The sequence below is a fragment of the Rhinichthys klamathensis genome, unplaced genomic scaffold (assembly GCF_029890125.1).
Source record: "Rhinichthys klamathensis goyatoka isolate OS25496 unplaced genomic scaffold, OSU_Roscu_1.1 h1tg000679l_1, whole genome shotgun sequence".
NCBI lineage: Eukaryota > Metazoa > Chordata > Actinopteri > Cypriniformes > Leuciscidae > Rhinichthys > Rhinichthys klamathensis.
The window spans coordinates 450,359-471,906 of NW_026607111.1; the positions used below are offsets into that span (position 1 = coordinate 450,359).

General features: G+C 39.7%; 1 protein-coding gene across 1 annotated transcript in view; it reads right to left on the reverse strand.

Annotated features, from left to right (window-relative positions):
• Positions 1-394: 394 nt before the first annotated feature.
• si:ch73-22o12.1 (nectin-2) overlaps positions 395-21,548 on the reverse strand; it is an 80,416-nt gene continuing 59,262 nt past the window's right edge. The window contains exons 7-10 of the mRNA XM_056241881.1: positions 7,487-7,616; positions 6,982-7,039; positions 830-898; positions 395-632 (exon numbers count right to left, since the gene is read on the reverse strand). Of these exons, the coding sequence (XP_056097856.1) occupies positions 450-632; positions 830-898; positions 6,982-7,039; positions 7,487-7,616 (440 nt within the window). The 3' untranslated portion in view covers positions 395-449. The remainder of the gene's footprint in view (positions 633-829; positions 899-6,981; positions 7,040-7,486; positions 7,617-21,548) is intronic.

Below are 21,548 nucleotides of genomic sequence, written 5' to 3' on the forward strand. Positions count from 1 at the left end.
ACAGGAAATCAATACAAAAACTAAATCTTGTAAGGTACAAAGTAAAAAAAAAGAGAGTTTAGGAACAGAAAGAAAGAAATTTCAGTGAATTACATCGCTAATAATAACCACAATAATAATGATTCAATAATGTATGTTGATCACTGGCTCATTTTGTCCTTATGGCTGCTTTAATTCTCATTCATAGTCAATCAAAAAAATGGCACAATCCTTAATCAGCTACAGAAGGACAAATAATCGTGCATGTTCACAACTACATCTGTGTGCTTAATCACAATGACGTCTTCATTCTCTCATTGAGGTCTCTATGAAATGGGCACTGAATAACAGGGCCCTTACAGTGTTTGGGTTTATCAAAGCCTTTGCAATCAAACCCATACTTCATATTACAATATAAAACAGTACAATTGTGCTCAGGTTACAGTATAAAAACCTACTCGGTATGATCCCTACACTATCACAGCTGGTGACATGAAACTGCTCCCTCTAGTGGCAGAGGAAGTGATGTAATATAGGCCTTCCTCTCCCATCATTCCGTCTTCGTCTTCGTCTCTGTCATCATGGTAAGGAGTCGTTTTGTCCTCCCAGGAAGGCTCATGATGATCCTTGTCATCATAGTATACTAAATGATCCTGTCAGAGTAGAGATTGTTGTGTTGTGATTAGAGTCAAGGCACATGTGTTTCTATGATAGAGAGGATTATGATCTGTGAGTAATACGCCTGAATTATGCATGGAAAATGAACATGCCATCAAATATGTATGATTTACCACCTTAAATGCCACAACGGATTAGAGGAATAGAGAGAGGGAGAGAAATGGCCTCTTACTGTCATTGGCTCCTCTTTCTCGGTCTCATGGTGCATGAGCTCAGTAGACTCAGGTTTACTGATGCTCGGCTACAAAAGGAAAGGAAAAGAAAAGGGTCAATTGCTGCGCTTTATGGAAGCTTGTTTCTGCCACTGAATAAAAAAAAGTAATCACGACTTTTTATCTCACAATTCTGACTTTTTTCTCACAATTGCGAGTTTACAACTCACACTTCTCAGAGGAAAGAAAAGTCACAATTGTGAGATAAAAAGTAAAATTACTGTTTTCTTTTTTATTCAGTGGCAGAAACAAGCTACCATAATTATAGGTGAAAAGTTTCTTCTGAAAGAATTTCAGATTTTTTGGTAGATTTTTTTTCAGACTGTCCTAATCCAGTTTGAGGATGGCAGTCCATCCAGTGTTGCTATTGTTAACTAATATATGTATAAATTAAATAATACATTTAAAAAAATGGAAAGTTTTTAATTAAAACAAAAATTAAATGAAAATTAGAAATGTTGTCTGAGCAACTAACTGAAATAAAACTTCTTAGATCATAAAACAGGAACTGAGCAAAACTAATAAAAGAATCACAAGAATTTCCATCTTCCTTAAAAGCACTTTCACTATTTTAAAGAAAACATTTCATGCATTTCCACTAAAATTCCCATCATATCCCCTTTTGCTTTGATGACAGCAGCACTCAAGCTACATTAACTTCACAAGTTAGTGTAAAACCTGATGATCATGATCTCCAGCATGATTTGAGATGATCCAAAGAGCATCTTGTGCTTCAATGAATGCAAGAACATCTGACTGTCTGTACAAAGATTTTTAACATGATCAACGTTACAAGTGTACTTGTTTGATTAGTGACCAAGGTCAAACTTTATATCAGGTGCTTTAAACTACTATGTACTTGTCAAAAAAATTATTAGATAATTGTACAATGTTGAAATACAAATGTCACAGTCTGTCTTGTCTCCGCCTCTTCACTACACTTCCCAGCATCCCTCTTGTCTACACACCTGCTTGTCTTCATTGTTGTCACCTGTGCATTGTAATTATCATCATTTGTGTCACCTGTTTCTGTTCATCAGTGTGTGTATTTAGTTCCTCCTGTTCAGTCTTCCTTTGTCGGTTCTCGTCTATGTACGGTTATATTGTAGTGAGTGACACCTGCCTGTTTGTATCCTACATATTCACTTAAGTAAAGAAGTTTATATTGGATCCTCTGCCTGCCTTGTCTTCCTCCTTCACCACAGCGTGACAGAAGAACCGACCTAACTAAATGAGCTGGGAGCTGGCCGGGCAGATCGCGGCACTGGCTTTGGATAGCCGCGATCTGTTCACATTCACCTGGAGGTTTGTTCCACTGGCTGCCTCCAGCCCTCTGGACGACAGGGCCATCATGGCATGTTATCGGCTGGGGGCGAAGACCGTGGACCCGAGGGAGCTCCCAGACATCTCCGGCCTAGACTGGAGAGAGGCACTCTCCCGATGCCTGGAGAGCTTCCTCCCATGGCATGTCATGACCACCAGCCCAGCCGAGCCTTCACCGCTGGTCCCGTCCAGCCCTTCAGAGCCTTCTCCGCTGGTCCCATCCAGCCCTTCAGAGCCCTCACCGCTGGTTCCGTCCAGCACCAAGCCCTCACCGCTGGTTCCGTCCAGCACCAAGCCCTCACCGCTGGTTCCGTCCAGCACCAAGCCCTCACCGCTGGTTCCGTCCAGCACCAAGCCCTCAACGCTGGTTCCGTCCAGCACCAAGCCCTCACCGCTGGTTCTGTCCAGCACCAAGCCCTCACCGCTGGTTCCGTCCAGCACCAAGCCCTCACCGCTGGTTCCGCCCAGCCCAGTCAAGCCTTCGCTGCTGGTCCCGTCCAGCCCAGCAGAGACCGCCGTCCGGCCAGAGACCGCCGTCCGGCCAGAGACCGCCGTCCAGCCAGAGACCGCCGTCCAGCCAGAGACCGCCGTCCAGCCAGAGACCGCCGTCCAGCCAGAGACCGCCGTCCAGCCAGAGACCGCCGTCCAGCCAGAGACCGCCGTCCAGCCAGAGACCGCCGTCCTGCCAGAGACTTCTTCCCCGCTGGTCCCGTCCAGCCCTGCCGAGCCCTCACCGCTGGTCCCGTCCGCCCTGCCAGAGACTGTATTCCCACCCAGCCTCCCTCTCCCACCTCCCTTCATCTGCCACCTTTCAACCCGTCCACCCCTGACTACCAGCCCTGCTGATCTAGCCTGGTCGGTGGATCCCTGGCCTCCGCCTCCAACCTCCTCAACCAGGACTCTACCTCGGTCCTTCGTCCCATCTGCTCCCCCTTGGCTCTTACCTCCCTCAGCTCCACCATGGCCCCTCAGTCCCCCAGTTCCGCCAGGCTCCCTCGTCCCCCCGGATCCACTTTGGTCCCTCGTCGGCCTTCCCTCACCTTTGGACTTCTCTCCTCTGGCTACGCCTCGTCCTTTCGTCCCCCCGGTTCTGTTGGACTCCTCACTCCCCTCAGTTTCCCTTTGGTCCTCACTCCCTCTGTCTCCACCGTGTCCTTCTGTGTCCCTGTCTACCCTTCAGTCGCCGGAGCCTACGGTCTCACCATGTCCCTCCAGTCCCTCAGCATCACCCTGTCTCGTCGGCTCTACGGCTTCACCCTGGTCTCCTCTCTCACCTGCTCCGCCCCTGTCAGTCGGCCCCCTGGTGTCGTCAGCCCCGCCTCCGCCTTGCCTCCTCCCTCCATCTGCTCCGCCTTGGCTCCTCCCTCCATCTGCTCCGCCTTGGCTCCTCCCTCCATCTGCTCCGCCTTGGCTCCTCCCTCCATCTGCTCCGCCTTGGCTCCTCCCTCCATCTGCTCCGCCTTGGCTCCTCCCTCCATCTGCTCCGCCTTGGCTCCTCCCTCCATCTACTCCGCCTTGGTTCCTCTGCAGCGCGAGGTCGCGCTTTCCGGAGGGGGGGTGTAATGTCACAGTCTGTCTTGTCTCCGCCTCTTCACTACACTTCCCAGCATCCCTCTTGTCTACACACCTGCTTGTCTTCATTGTTGTCACCTGTGCATTGTAATTATCATCATTTGTGTCACCTGTTTCTGTTCATCAGTGTGTGTATTTAGTTCCTCCTGTTCAGTCTTCCTTTGTCGGTTCTCGTCTATGTACGGTTATATTGTAGTGAGTGACACCTGCCTGTTTGTATCCTACATATTCACTTAAGTAAAGAAGTTTATATTGGATCCTCTGCCTGCCTTGTCTTCCTCCTTCACCACAGCGTGACAACAAAAGGTTTAAAGGTATAGGTTAAGGGGTTAGGGTTTCGAATCAACAGTGTAATTATAGATGTAATTACAGAAATATATTACAGCAGTAATTACATGCAGGTATTTTTAAATATAAGTACAATGTAAAAACATGTATGTACACAATAAGTGCAGTGTGTCAAATTATTTGAATGTTGAATGTGCATTATAGACAGTAAAAGAAACAGTAGCATGCAGAATCTTGAATATTTCCCATCCATTTAATGTCATATTGCTTTCAAAATTTTCAAAACCTTAAAACTTTCTGTTCATCTCAAGGCTAGGAATCATCGATTTCCAGTGTGGACTCAGACTTTTGGACACCGCACACACATTTATATATATAAGTGAACACACCCATGCTAAAGCTGACTAAAAAGAGGAATGAAAAATCATCTTTTGGTAATTGATCTTAATGCCTTAATTTAAAAAATGAGGAAAACTCCAACCTTTAAGGACACCAATTTTCTTTGTGAATGAATAATGTATCATAAATAAATAAATGTTCTTCCTTAAAATGCAGGGTGCATAAGTCAGGACACCCCAATGTTAAATTCCCATAGAGGCAGGCAGATTTTTATTTTTAAAAGCCAGTTATTTCATGGATCCAGGATACTATGCATCCTGATAAAGTTCCCTTGGCCTTTGCAAATTAAACCAGCTATTAGGCTAACTAAAATAAAACCATGCCAATCTCTAGGTATGGTGAAGACTATGTGATGATGTGGGGCTATTTCAATTAGGGATCGACCGATATGGATTTTTTAGTGCCGATACCGATACCGATTTTTTCCCCATCAGCCTTAGCCGATGACCGATACGGGCTGCCGATTTTCTTGAGCCGATATTTGGAGCCGATACATTTTGCTCCCTCAATTTACATCATAAAAATGACATGATGTTAACAAATGTTACAGGTCTCAATTTAATAAAAGTAACATTTATTTAACGTAAAAAAATCAATATTTAACAAATAGTAAAAACATGTGAGGTAGAACAAGAACAAGTAGATAAACAATATTTAACAAATATTAAAAACATGAGGTAGAACAAAAAAAAAGTTCACTGCTGAAAATAAATATTTAAACATAAATAAAATAATTACACTATTGCACACAGTAGCAACCAGCATAATAAAGTGCACAGTGCACACTGTACTTCATTTTAAAAGTAACGAACTATTTACTGCCATGGTTTAAATTTTTCTACATAAAATAAAATGAGCATAGTCTCTAATATCACTGCGATGGCGAGGGAGACACACACCACACGCGTCCAAACCTCAGCCAGGTGGTCGCTGAATAAATCTCCCACAAAAAGCACGGAACAACGTTGGTATTACTTAATCCTATGACCAGTGTTCGTAACAGCTACCGTACGCATACTAGGGCTGTCAAAATTGCTCAAATGGCGTTTGTATATTCCCTCTAAAAAAACATATTTGAGCATATCGTCGTGCATTTGGTCATTGACGCGCATTACGTCAATAACAGGACAAATTAATACAAAGAGACATATCTACTAGTATTAATTAGCTTATTTGAGTTTAAACATATTTGACAACGTATTACTACAAAAAAAAAAACGAGTAAATCAACTAATGGCCAAGACCGCAGCGCTCACTCTGGCTCGCCCGGACTCGCAGGCGCACTCTCTCTCTCTCTCTCTCTCTCTCGCACTCACCCTCACGCTCTCCGCGCATACCGGGTTAAATGAACAACAACAAACAAATGTTGAGTGCTGATCAAGAGTTTTGTGCAAGCAATTTAAGGTATATAGCAGGCTTCATTCAGTGATTGAAACAAATACATTAATTGAAGTTTCACAGTACATAGAACCGACACTGAGCGCTCCGAGCGAGCTGTGCTGTGGTAACGTTAGTCTGCTACCGCGGGCGTGTTTTTCCACATTCGAATATTAATTTTCACCTTCAAAATTCAGTTTTTTTTAAACTATTCGAATATATATTCGTATTTAGAATATTCATTGACAGCCCTAATGCATACTGAACGGATAGCCTACAGCTATTTGCAGCTCCCTAAATACAATGGCAAGCAAGCAGTTTTATAGACGAGTCATTCGCGTTTTCCATTTGGACCCACAAACTTGCTTAGCTATATAGTTGCAACCACATAACAGTTATAGAGCAACGTGTTTCCATTTTCAAAGTGTTTGACAATATTTCAGCAGTCAAACAGTTAAAAGATGCTTTGAAAGTTTAAAAGTTACCGTTATCTTGAAGCGCAGGTTGCACTCTGCTAGTGGGGGAGGGACAGTGCAGGGTCTGCACGTGAACTGCAGCGTCTCCAGCAGCACAGAGCTGCCTGTGGACGCCTGTCTATAAATAATGCCGGGAAAAAACTATCGGCCAACGCAGCAGCCGCGTATCGGCCGATTCCGATACACGTAAAAACCGCAAATATCGGCCCGATATATCGGCCGGCCGATATATCGGTCGATCACTAATTTCAATTCCAAAGGCCAAGGGAACTTTATCAGGATGCATAGTATCCTGGATCCATGAAATAACTGGCTTTTAAAAATAAAAATCTGCCTGCCTCTATGGGAATTTAACATTGGGGTGTCCTGACTTATGCACCCTGCATTTTAAGGAAGAACATTTATTTATTTACGATACATTATTCCTTCACAAAGAAAATTGGTGTCCTTAAATGTTGGAGTTTTCCTCATTTTTTTAATTAAGGCATTAAGATCAATTTCCAAAAGATGATTTTTCATCCTCTTTTTAGTCAACTTTAGCATGGGTGTGTTCACTTATGCTAACCCCTGTATATATATATATATATATATATATATATATATAGCTAATTTAAAATGAACTCAGCTGCATTTGCTCAAAGTGTAAAATAGAGTATGAATCTTTCGGCTCTACTCACTCTGTCTGAATATGAATATGTCTTCGTAGGAGGAGGAGGTTTGTGAGTGGGTGGACGGCTGCAAGAACAGACACAAACAGACGATCAGTAAAGTGGGAAACATTCACCGGTCATTTATACGCAGTGTTGGGGGTAATGCATTACAAGTAACCTGAGTTACGTAATCAGATTGCTTTTTTCAAGTAACGAGTAACGCATTACTTTTAAATTTACAACAAAATATCTGTTACTTTGTTTTCTCATTTATTGGCTTACACCACTCCTGTCCCCATGTTGAGAGAAACCGGGAGCATGCCTAGCCCATGTAAAAAAAAAAAGTCACGCAAAAGTAACAACGCATTACTTTCCATAAAAAGTAACTAAGTAACGCAATTAGTTACTTTTTTAAGGGAGTAACTCAATATTGTAATGCATTACATTTAAAAGTAACTTTCCCCCACACTGTTTAAGTAACTTGTTTTTACCAGGGTCAAAGACAGAATATGAAAGAGGTGGCAGTACTTACTCTATGTTTTTCCTCTGGCATTTGCGGACCATCACTATGGTAGTTGCAATTATGGCTATGAGGATGATCACACAAAGAATACCACCAATAATACCTCCGGTAGAGGCACCCTTTATTGGCTCAGGAAATTCTAAAGGGAGAGACAGAGAGACTTAGATCTCTATGAGTCATAGAATAACAATTAAATGTTCCTTTTCTTTTGAAATAAAACAGTTCAGTGCACTTCTGTATAAGCATACTCTTGAGTTTCTGACCTCAAATCATTCTCCTCAGTCAAAACAGCTTGCATAGTAACACATGACCCGCACAACATTGCCACATCTACACAAGTTCTGGTAGTTTATAAACACCACTTAAATCCTGCTGTGCTGTTTTCTCACAGCAGATCCTGCTTTCTTAGGCTGGATAAATAAATCCCAGATTCCACACACATGGAATCATGCTCATCTGTCTTGTACAGCTAGTTTAACATTACCACGAATATTTCTTTTCATTTATGATTATAATTTTTTTCAGGTGAACTCTCGATTTCTATACAACAGATAGGACATGCAGATTGGTGGAAAGTGCTCAGCTTAGAAATAAAATCAGAGATGATGTGAGAATAATGTTTCACACCTCTGGCATCAGGTGAGATAATTTTTTAATTTTGTCTTTTTTTTCCTGAAATATTTTTGTGCATTTGTCATTATGGAATGTTATTTTTATGGTATGTGTAAAATATTTTTTTTAATGAGTGAAATATTTTTTGTCTACATGGTATAGGCTCAGTAAGAAGCATTTTATATAGTGGCCATATTAAAATATTAACAATATGGCTAACAATAATGTCTAAGGAAATAATTATATATTTAATATAGCCTACATTAGTATTACTTGCTACTCCTGGAATTACACTATAATGTAATTATAATAATCATTGTATTAAACATAAAAATTTTAAATCATTATTTTATTAATTATTACTTAATATTTTATGTAAAAACTAATAGATATCACCATACTTCCCCAGTTGATTGAATACATCAAGAATTGCAAAAAAAAAAAATTGTTTTACAATTTTTCTAAAATGTTATATTTAAATATGAAAATGAGTTAGTATCTAATTAAATATGCACTAATTTGCATACATTTCCAGAAATCTGAACATTGGATAAGGGTTTCAAATTCTTGTTTCATTTTTGTTGACTTCTTTGAGTCAAAGGTTTTAACAGAGGGGATTCTTGATTATTTAATATTTTTTTTTATCACTGCCAACATGAGAAAATTACAGGAAAAAACTCATTTTGAGAAAACAGCCTTTAAAGATGGGCTTGTGATTGGAATCTACAGACAATAATAGATGAATACAATAAAATACTTAAAAAACTGTATATATAGGCCTATGTTTCTTTCCACTAAGTCCCTTCGAACAAAACCACAGTGGCTCCCAACCATGGTCCTCCCAACCGCAACACTGCACATTTTTGATGCCTCTCTTATCTAATCAGGTGTGTTTGATAATGATTTGAGAGATATTTATTATTTAAACTGCAATCATGACTTTCATGGACTCTATAGGACCACTGTGCTAAATAAATACATGTAAAATAACTTGATGTTACACTAGATGGCGCTACAGCTGTAAAAAAACAAAAACAAAAAAAAAACACTCGTGATAAAAACTCTTCCAGGACAATGTATTCTAGACACAGACTCCATGATGTCACCGCCATAAAAGTGCAGCGTTTACTGTGAAAATATATCCGCTCTCGTCTCTCGTATCACTCACTTTGCGTTGCAGCCAGGTGTTACTGACAGGCAGGTTAACGTCTGGCGTACGGCCGAGAGCCTGCCCTGGCGATTTTCCACAAGTCATCAACATGGGAATGAAAGAAGAAATAAAAAGAAAGAGAGAACGTTGGACAGCTAGACAAACCGGTTTAAAGGACAGAATGAATGCTTTTATTTAAAAGAAAGACAAAAGTTTGGCTGAAGGAACGTGTGCGCGTCACGTCTCGCTGAATATCTGCCTTGTCAATCACATGTCGTTCTTTCACTTCGTTCGTCTCGCGCTGTCAATCTTTCATTCTTGTCCTAAAGCGCTCTTTCCTCTTTTCTCTCGCTTGGTTCAGCTGAAAGCTCATAGAAGATAATACATCCGAGAATGTAACGTATATAATTGTATAACAAAAAAATAACAAAAAAAAATTTAGAATATGGTTCCCTTTCGAGAACGGTGAGCACAGCAAGCTCACTCATTGGCTGTGCTGCAGCAACTGCACACCTTATGGCGAAGCAGCTCGGACAACCGAACCAATCAGGTGACTCCTGAGCACGTCAAAGCCCGCAAGAATGTGGAGATGATCCTCACTGCAGAACACGAAATCCAGGAGGAGGAGCTGGATCCAGATCCAACTCCTCCCACCTTACACATACCTAAACCCAGAGCCATATAGAGAGATACTCTCTGCCTAAACCTACCCATCTCCGCCCCCTGATCCCTAATCCTACCCATCTCCACCCCCTGATCCCTAATCCTACCCATCTCCACCCCTTAGATCTGGATCCAACTCCGCCCCCTGGATCTCGTGTACTGCAATGAGGTGCTAGTAACCGAGTACGTTTTCTGTTCAACCGCAAAACTGAGCGTGAAAATATTTTCATAGAATGACCCTAAACTTGATATTTTACCGTTGCCCGTGGCAATATACCAGTGTATAATTGTGACCCACTGAATTATGTGACGTAGTAGGGAATCCTATGCAATCCTAACCCTAACCCTACCCAGATAGCATACATATCCGGGCCTCATCTGGGCACTCAACTATAGCACAAAATGTCATGGGCTGTATCTGGCCCACACACATTAAGACGGTTTTAAGTGTGAGTTGTGGCCCAGATGTGGCCCATGTGACCTTTGCCGCTGCCACAACTGAGCCATATGTGCCATAGTTGAGTGCCCAGATGTATGCTATATTGCCAGCCATACTCAGGTTGAGTCTTCTCTGCCATTCCATGCGGTATGTCGGCCAGAAGAATGTGGGAGATGTGGGGCACAACTGGGTCAGATGTAATTTGCTATCTGGGTAACCCTAACCCTAATGTCACTACTATATGGTCACATAGGTGGGTCACCGAATTCAGCACAACACCTGTGTTCTGACACCCACCAGATTATCATTACTACCAATTACTACCCCCCAAGTCCCCAGTATAGGTAGGTTTAGAATTAGGGGATGGGGTTAGGATTAGGCAATCAGTAGTCACTTCAACGGGGGGTGTAATAATTTGTCAGGGAGTCGAAATTCGGCTCAAAATCTGCACTACTTCCGGACGGTCCTATTAAGGTGGGTTCACATTTAACGTTACTCATCGAATTTTCGCAGGTGAAATGCAGTCATTTCAACGGGAATCCACAAGATTGAGAATTTCGTGTGTATTCACATCAGAATCCTGATCACCTTGTTGGGGTTTATTTTGTGATAATGACCATCTGAATGTACATTATCCCTTACAACACATACTCGCATACTAAATACAACATTACACACAGTTCAGCACATACTTGAGCATGAATTACAGAATTATCCCTTCACACAAAGAGAATGAGCAAAACTCCACTCAAATCTAAGAACACAATCAGGGAGACAGCTGATTCATTTGAAGAAAGAGCCTTTAGCAGTATACCACAAACACAGAAAGAGGTGGAGAGAGAATATGAGGTGTAGAGGAAGTGAAGGTCACTGCAGACAGAAGCAGTGTGTGTGTGTGTGTGTGTGTGTGCGTGCGTGCGTGTGTGTGTGTGTGTGCAGCAATGGTGCAAGAAAGCAGGGAAAAAACTCAATCAATCATCAATGTGACAGGTCCGTTTATAAACTCCAGTCTGCAGCTCAGAGTCACAGGACGTCCACGTGAGGCTGTTTACTGCCACATAAATGGTGGACACAGATATTGCAGTGCATTAACTTAACAGTGTCACAGAGACCAAATTTGCTATGTCACATTAAAGGAATATCTCACCCAAAAATTAACATTTTGCAATAATTTTCTTGCACTCATTTCAGTCCAAACATGACTTTCTTTCTTCCAAAACAAAACAAAACAAATTTTTTATTCAAGTGAGCAAAAAAAAAAAACTTTAAATTGTACTGAAAATTACATTCATTAGATTTTTATTTAAAACATCTTATTTAATAATTGTATACGATTTATTTTTATATATATTTATCTTTTATTATTTATTGTTTTAATTTAATTTATACAATAACACATTGACATGGTTTCCAAACATCCGTTTCAATACTCTTGAAACAAATTGGTAACACTTTACAATAAGGTCTCATTAGTTAACATTATTTAATGTATTAACTAACACTAATTTACAATGAGGAATACATTTGTTTAAGTATTTATTAATCTTTGTTAATGTTAGTTAATAAAAATCCAGTTGTTCATTGTTTGTTCATGTTAGTTCACAGTGCATTAACTAATGTTAACACATACAACTTTTGATTTAAATAATGTATTAGTAAATGTTGAAATTAACATTTACTAAGATTAATAAATGCTGTAGAAGTGCAGTTCATTATTAGTTCATGTTAACTAACGTAGTTAATGTTAACTAATGAAACCTTATAGTAAAGTGTTACCAATGAATTTAGTTTCACTGAACACAAAATTTCCCTCCAATGTTGCATGGTCAAAACCAGATTACAGATAAACATTTGTAGGTTTGTTTATCTTTCCTGTGGCCTCGGCTCATAGTTCAGAGTAACTGAAACTAAAAGCATTTTGATAGCTCTTGGGCTCAACAAACCACGGTATGCAGTAATTCAGTTACGGTGATTACAATCGAGTCACATGACCCATCTCTGCCACTACAATCCTATTTCACACGGTGCGTCTAAAGTGGCAGGTTGATGGCATTAATTTGTGGAATAAACAATTTAAGGTGAATTATGGATGTGTCAATATGAAAAGACATACGCAATTAGGGGGATTATGGCTGTAGACATGATGCTCTGTCAATGTAGGACTGCAAATAGACTGTGTATGTGTGTGTGTGTGTGTGTAGAAGAGAAGCCAAGCCTCCAGAACCATGCTTAATGGAGTTAGATTATCAGCATCCATTCTGACTGAGTGGAATTTGACATCAGAGAACATTTCCCATGAGAAACTGCATCCCGGTGAATAACAATAAGAGACAGACAGATCAAATAGAGATGATGACACATCTGACACTGGAAAATCAAACGTTCTAACACACATTTTGACATATAAGCCAGCACACATGATGAATCCAAACTGTGATGTTTGTGTAAAGCCCAAATGAGAGTGAAGGTGTTATCAAAGGTGTCATGCAACTAATTTTTTTCTTTTCTTTTTTTTTGAGGGGGTGGTTATCTTGACTCTGCGCCCTAAGTGAGACAAAACATGATTGAAGGGATAATGGTTTTTAAAAACTTGGTAGTAAAATGTGAGCAGAAGTCAAGCAGTATAGTTTTGGTTTAGGGTGCAAGTAGAACATCACATTTCACCCTTATTTATAGAACTCTATACAGATTGTTTCAAAGCAGCTGCACAGTAATAAACAAGAAAATAATGTTGCAATGTCTTCAATTATAAAAAAAACAAAAACAATGTCAACTATAAAGCAGCTAAAGATGACATTATTCAGCTCAATTTAGTTCAATGTTAATTCAGTTTAGTTCAATGTTAATTCAGTTTAGTTCAATAATAGTGCAATCCATCAAATTATAAAATTTATTTCACTTTCCTCTCAAGATGACCTATACTTGCGTAATTGTAATGTTAAACTATGAAATTATGCTGTATATGGTGGCAGCACTGGTATTTCTAACCTGACAAAAATGTTCTCCCTACGTTCTAATCTAACACATTTAACTTGACAGTTTTTTTCTCTGCATGCTTTTTCATTGTATGGGAAAGAGCTTTGACATTTTGATAAGTTCTTTTGAGTTAGATAATGACAGAATTTCCAGTTGAAGCAAATGATCAGAAAAAGGCTGAAATGAAAAAAAAAATGATCTAAATTTTTTTATGTATTCTCAAAAATGTAAAGGTTGGTATGTGCACGGTTATCATGCCAACGGGTTTATCTGATGCCTTCTCCGCCCCTGACTTTGAACGGACATGCGGTTCACAATTGGTCACTATTCATTTCACTTGAGCTTCGGCAAGCACTGTAATATCCTGCATATATGCCATGCAATTTGACTCACCCCATCACTCTTCATGATAACAATGCGGCACAAGTGTGTGCATGTGTGTCTTCAGCAGTCTCATTCATCACTCTGCCCAGCACTAATCACAGCTGAGGCCTATACTCAGCCCATGCATTTAAACTGTCTGAGGATTTAACTGATGTCAGCGACACCGAGTCTCTGTGTGTGCATGAGTATGTGTGCGTCTCTCCGGGGAGGCAGTGAGGTTTCTGCCACTGCGCATTAAGGCAGAAGACAGTAGCCACAGGAGCAGGCCGGATCCCCATCTCCAAGGTCACTGCTCCCTCAACACCCACAGCTCCTGCACTCATGCAATTTTTCAATATTTCTGACATTGTTTCTGACCAGGGCTGGACTGGCCATCGGGCATACCGGGCATTTGCCCGGTGGGCCGACGTGCTTTGTGGGCCGATACATCTCATACTTAATTTTTTTTTTTTTTTTTTTTTTTTTTTTTACGGCCCATAAAACTCGTATATCGGCGGCCCATTGCGTTTAGTTTTGTTTAATTGGCGGCTCTGGGATCTTTGTGCCGGTGTAATGCATTGGACAAAAAAGTCAGCGTAGGTTTTTCTTTTTCTCACAGACCGGCGCATGATGAAACGCGTAAACCAGCAGCCCATTGGTTATTTTCTTGATTGACACTGGGCTGGTCCAATCACATCTTTAAACTCCTCCCCCTTTGAGCTCTGAGTGAGCGAGCAGTGTCAGTGTGTATCTGTCAAAATAGTCAGAGCGATGGTCCGATGGAGAAGAAACGCAAGGAATGTGCAGAGAAATATCGTGAAAAAAGAAACTTCAAAGGCCCTTCAAGTGTCTGATGAGGATAGTGAGGAGGATAAAGAGAGAGTGAGTGAGTGCAGAGAACTGTGGTAAGCAGAACTAGCCTAAGTCACAACAACACTTGTTCACACACCGAACGCGAATAGAGCGTCAAATACGCGTCTATCGCGTTTAGTTAGACGCTTGAACATTCGCTCGAGTTCAAATTTTTCAACTTGCGCGGAAGACATTCGCGGCAAACGCGTCGCCCAATTCGCGTCATTCGCAACGCCCGGCGCGAATGATGCGTCTATTCGCGTCTTTGCATTGACTTTGTATGTAATCTACTCGCCCAAATAATTAAATTCGCGTTCGGTGTGAACACACCATTAGGCTGGCTATGTAAGAACCCACCCAGTTACGCATTATTTACACATCTGCATATTTGACGATTACGCATTTTATTAGAATTGTAATGAGACAATAATGAGTAATGAGTTTGTAAACCATATTTTTCTTCAAAATAAAAGCTCGATGCCGTTACCGTCAAAAATAAAAGATCATGTGCTTCTCTGTATAGAAATTAGTACGAAACTAATTGTGAAAGTTGCTTTTATTTTTCAGTGAATTTGTTTTACAACATATGGCTATTACTGCCATGGGATTAATATTATAACTATTATTATGTAGTAGTGTAATGTAGACAGACACTATATCACAACTAAAAGAGTTTTGAGTTTTTCTTTGTTCAATTTGCACACTGAATATGGGTTGGAGCTCTTTATTTTTAACTCTCAAAGTGCACCAGATTGATGAATTTAACATTAAAAAGCACAAAATTTTCTTACGGGGGAGCATGCCCCCGAACCCCCCTAGAGGGACAGAGGTGCACTCACCACAGATTTCCCAAAATCCTGTGGGAAAAAACAGTATTGCTATCCCAGCTTGTAGCTTTCTTTAGGATTCATCACTGTGGAGTATAGTTCAACTTAGAAGTTATTTTCATCGGTTAACTCTTACTCACTCCTATTCACTTATGGCATTAGTGGTTTTAATAGGAGTTGGTATACATATTCAAGGGCGTGCAGAGTTCGGTTGTGGTATATAGTGGGCCAGTCTGGGCCAAAATGCCCGGGCCGATTTTTTGTCCCAGTCCAGCCCTGTTTCTGACAAAGACTGATTTTGTCAGAAGTTACAGTAAGTCCCAATCATTAACCCTATTGTGGTCCAGACCAGCACGCAAACATGTTAGACATACTGTACAACAAACTTCTTTTTATAAACATTAGGCTATACATAAGTTCATTCTGGCATTGATATACAGTTCAACATCGACTTTTCAAGGTGCGATCATATTTAACTTTGTTCAACAAATTTTAAACAGGCGAAATAGGAATCCACGTGATTAGGAATTTATTGTGAGGTGAATGATTTCCCTGTGCAGATTTCAAATCAAGTTTTATTGATCGTGCAATAAATTGCAATAAATAAATCGAAATTCATCATGTTACGCTGCTAGCTTTGAAAGTGGATTCTGTGTGAGCTGCGCAGCTGCTTCATACATCGCTACACTATTGACCCTTTTCACATTTCTGAGGTTTCTCAGAAGCAGAAGTCATCATAGTTGGGTAAACTTTTATAACGCTGAATGAGAGACTACATCAAAAAAAAAATTTTGCGTTCCCATTTGCGCAAATAGCAAAAGAAAAACTCCAGAATAGTGTTTTCACAACTTTCAAAAAGAAGAAAAAAATAGAGAGAGATTTATAAAGGCAGTCAGAAGAGAGAAAGACGTCAATTTTACCCTCACTCCCACAGCACCTCACAGCAGGGTTAACTTTTTTTTTTTTTTTTTTTTTGATGCAAAGGTATAATACAAATTATAGTGTTATTAATGTGTTGGATTAAAAAATATATATATATATATATAAAAAACTTTGCAGGATTTACGATGCTGTTGACCGTTAAAACCATAGGTTAAAACTAGATGGATGAATGGATTAGTTAAAAAAAAAAACTGATTCATTCATTCAGGAATGAAACAAGTAATTCCTAACGAGCGAGTCATTGAATCATTTCAGATTCATTCAAAAACACTGCTTCACTCCGGAACGCCAATGCTCGGTAAGGTAACTATTTTCTTTAGAGCAAAAACAGACAAAGTAACCGGCAATAGTGTGTACAATAGTACAGTTACGCAATATGAACTTATTGTTTATTGTTGTAGGCCTATTAAAATAGACTTTATGCATATTGGCACTGCATTTCATTTTTGACAGGAAAACTCGGCTGTGAGAGTTTTGTTGAAGCTGTGCTGTGGCATGCTTACGATTGAAACAGAATACTCAACATAAAATAACTTAGGGTACTACTTTGATTTCATGTCAATACTTCATGTATTATTTTGTGTATGAATCATTTTCTGCAATTGAGGACGACCACATGTTCTCAAGGGGATGTTAAATCACATTTAGCTCACTTCTGAGGACAATTATGTCACTAAAGTAGGCTATAGCTAAGTAAACACACATTTCTGTCAAGTTTTAAAAATGACTCAGTGTCCTTATAGTCATCAAGATTATTTTTAAACTTGTGATCTCACATAGCCTACTTTCATCCATTTCCCCTATATGCACACAAACACATGCATGCTGCTAATTAAGTGTTGAGGAAACACCACACTTTCTGCTTTCCCCTGTATTCTCTCAGTCTTCAGGATTATATTTAAACTTGTGATGTCTATATACTTTCTCTCTTACATAAACACCCCCAGTCAGACATATGGAGCTCATCAAGCACGAAAGGGCAACCACCGCACCTTCCCTTACATTTCTCTCAATTATTAAGACTTTGATGAAGTTACCAACAAAAGTTTGGGAGAAGCATCTTCATCATCTACACACAGGTATTTAAAGCTTAATTACGTCTCACTATTTTCTAAGCATTTTTCTTTCAATCCAATTGCTTCCTATACTGTCTCAACATTTGAGCTGTCTTGAGCCTCTATCTTGTCTATTTTGAGAATGCAACAATTAATGTTTGCGGAATATTAAACATGGCTTAATCTATTTATAAATCGTCTTTGTTTTAAATTGAATCTCAGATTTTCAGTGTGAACTCAGACTCAACAGGAACCTGCAGTTTAAGTTGAAAGTTTTAGATTGTATGAAACAAAAGTGAAAGAATGACAGTTTCTCACAAAAAATGTTTAATTCCTCTCAAGTGAAAGTTAATGTGTTACTGCCGAGGGCAGACAGTGTGTTAACCTTTCTAACCTCTATCTATATTACACACATTCACACACACGCAAAGGAAGTCATTTATCCATGCACACTCATTAAGATTTCCATGTATTAGCATTTAGCAGTCGCTGCTGGGCAGTAGTGCTGCGATCGCTGCTGTTTAGAGATGCAGATGTATTAGAGCTCCGTGGTTTAAGGCGCCTGCCCGTGGCCTAAACAGCCTCATGACTGAACCAACCAGTTCCTGATTACCAGGCCATTACCCCAATTACACAGCCGCATTCAGCCACAGGGGCCCGATCGCTCCGTGAGCGTGTGTGTGCTCACTGATGTGTGTGTATTTGTTTACCTGTTCGTTAGCTGGGAGTTATTCAGCTTCATTAGTGAGCATTCATGCTTTCTACAGTCGTAATTGTTGTTTTCCCGCCACAGTCCACAGCCACATTCCAAACTCACCCCAACACAACTGCTCTAACAGGAGCAAACACCCCTACACAACCCAGATATTGATCAAAGCATCCCAAAGCCCACAACCACACAACCATAACCCTGAATATCTGGGATTCTACCAGCATCATACAAAAATACCAGCATTGTATGATAAAAAGCATCTTTTAGCCTCAAACCAAATGTGCTATATTCCAGAAGCCATATATGAACAGCCCAAAACCTTTAATTACACTGCGGCTACGTCTACTCTACACTAATCCGGATACATTTGAAAACATTGGATATTTTTTCCTGCGAAAACTGAACTTTTTGAAGACACTCTCCAAGTGGATAAATTTGAAGCGATGCCACGTTTAGCCATGTGACAAATTGTACCGATAGATGTCTATGTTTATGCCAGTAAGTGCTTGCTATTCACTTTCACAGTGTTGCTAAAGTTATATGTTACTTTGTAGGATCTTCATATTACAATCCTGCAACGATGACAGAAATTTACTTCGCAATTGCTGTCCTGCGGCAAAACATGAGACTAATTGCGTTTAGACATGGAATGGCGATTGAGTGCGACCTGGACTTACTAAGAAGTGGTAAGTTTTGTTTGCTAAATTGCTACTAAAATAATCGTGCCAGAAGAAGATCTTTATTATGTCTGGTCTCGGTAACATCTCAGTGTACTTTTACGACTTTTTATGCATGTGCAGTACAATGATTTTAACGTTTTCTGGCGTTTAAGTGTGGACGAGAAACTTGGAAAATGCATGAAAATGCTAGTGTGAACAGAGTGTTTTGCAATGAAAATGCTGTTTTCAAATCTATCCGGATTAATGTAGACATAGCCTGAGACGAGAGAATCTTCAACTTTGTCCTGTGCCACAACACCCACTCCATTATCTGCTACAAAAATAACAATGAGCAGGGAGAGAGAGAAAGTGAGGGAAAAGAGAGAGCGAGAGAGAGAAAGGAGGACAGTAATGATCATTACAGGCGTCCATGTTGTCCTTTTCTGCCATGGATGCTGCAGGGCGGGTGGGTGTCATTTTTGTGGGTAATGTCCATACTGCATTGATTAATGTTAAGCTCTTTCTCTCTCTCGTTCATTATTTGAAATTATTGCTCATCTAGCTATTGGCCCGGCCCCAGTAAACACACTGCTGTATAATGTCTGTGTGTGAGACAGCGAGAAACCATGCAGCTTATATTTGCAGCTTATATGACTGTCGTCATCATCACTAATCAGAGCAACCAGGCAGAGCAGGACAGCAGCAGACTATTGAAAGCCTGTTACAGACACAAGCCAAGACCAGTGTCTGCCTGTGTTTGAAGAGCCACAATGACCCGCAGTTCTTTCTACACATACATTATGCAAAGGGTGTAGAAAACTCTTTATGCACACTGAATGAATTTTTTTGCTTGTATTATTATTCGGGTCAATGAGTTGATGCTCATTTTTTTAGCTATTAATTTATTCAGATATAGACATGCAATTCATACATACAGTGATTTCTATGAGCTTTTTTTTTTTTAAACAAAATGTATTTTGAATTTATAAGTTGTATAGGTAACACTTTACAATAAGGTTTCATTAGTTAACTACATTAGTTAACATTAAACACTAAGAATGAACAATACTTCTACAGCATTTATTGATCTTAGTTGATTTCAGCATTTACTAATACATTATGGCCCGGTTTCACAGACAGGACTTAGATTAAGTCAGGATTAGGCCTTAGTTCAATTAGGATAGTTAAGTAGCTTTTATAAATGTGCCTTAGAAAAAACATTACTGATGTGCATCTTGAGACAAAGCAATGGCACTGACATATTTTAAGAAATGTTGTATTTGTTAACATTAGTTAATGCACTCTAAACTAACATGAACAAACAATCAACAGCTGGATTTTTATTACCTAACATTAACAAGGATTAAATATGGAAGCTTGTTTCCGCCAACAGAATGAAAAATAAAAAAGGTAATTGCGACTTTTTATCTCACAATTCTGACTCTTTTTTTCTCACAATTGCGAGTTTACATCTCGCAATTCTGACTTTATATCTCGCAATTCTGAGAAATAAAGTCAGAATTGCGTGATATAAAATCGCAATTGCGTGTTATAAAGTCAGAATTGCGAGATATAAAGTCAGAATTTATTGATATAAAGTCCCAATTGCAGGTTATAAAGTCCGAATTGCGTGAAATAAAGTCGCAATTGCGTGTTATAAAGTCAGAATTGTGAGATATAAAGTCGAAATTGCGTGTTTTAAAGTCAGAATTGTGAGATATAAACTATTCTGAGGGGAAAAAAGTTAGTCTTTTCCCCCCCCTTAGAATTGGCCTGATAACTCGCAATTGCGAGTTTATATCTCGAAAAAAGAAAAGAAAAGATGTCAGAATTTCGAGATATAAACTCGCAATTATGTGTTATAAAGTCAGAATTGCGAGATGTAAACTCGCAATTGTGAGAAAAAAAGTTTGAATTGTGAGATAAAAAGTCGCAATTCTGTCTTTTTTTCTCGCAATTGCGACTTTATTTCTCACGACTTTATTTCTCAGAATTGCGACTTTATATCTCGCAATTGCGCCTTTATTGCTCACAATTCTGACTTCATATCTCGGAATTGTGAGATAAAAAGTCGCAATTATTTAAAAAAAAAAATTATTCAGTGGTGGAAACAAGCTTCCATAATTAAAGGTCCTTTCACACTGGACGCGATTTTGACGCACGAATAATTGATTTTGACGTACGAATAATTCACGCGATGGTTTTATTTTTTGATCAGCTGTTTGTGTAATGAGTGCTTCCACACCGAACGCGAATGTGCTGCGGCGAAAAAACGACTTTTATTTATTTCGCTTCGATGTCGATTTTTTTTTACTTTTGAGGCGATAGAAAAGGTTTCAGCCAATCACATACAAGGAAACAAAGGTGACGTCACAGCAACAATGAAGGATCTTCTGATTGCTTGTGTGTCTATGGTGTCGAGTCGTCTGTGGATGAGAATCTGAAACAAGGACAGGTGGGACGTTGTCCTCATTCGGGTCGAGCCCAAACGGGTGTTTACATGAAGGCTTTTCAGACCATTTGAGCATTCAATCCGTTTACTAATGGAGTGTATTTGATTGCATGTAAATGCAAATACATTAAATTACAATTCTACAATAAAAAAATGTAATAAGAAAACACAGAACATGCCGTTATTGGTTCTAGCCATAGTGGGAAAACAAACAAACTCCTCTTCATGGAGAGGGTGTTTTGACTGCTGCGTGGACAGAGACAAGGAACCGCGCAACTGTGGACCTTAGTGAACTCCTGGTGAAAGTGAGCTACACCTGCCAGGAGTTACTGACATAATATGTAATGTCCCATAATTAATGAGAAGGCC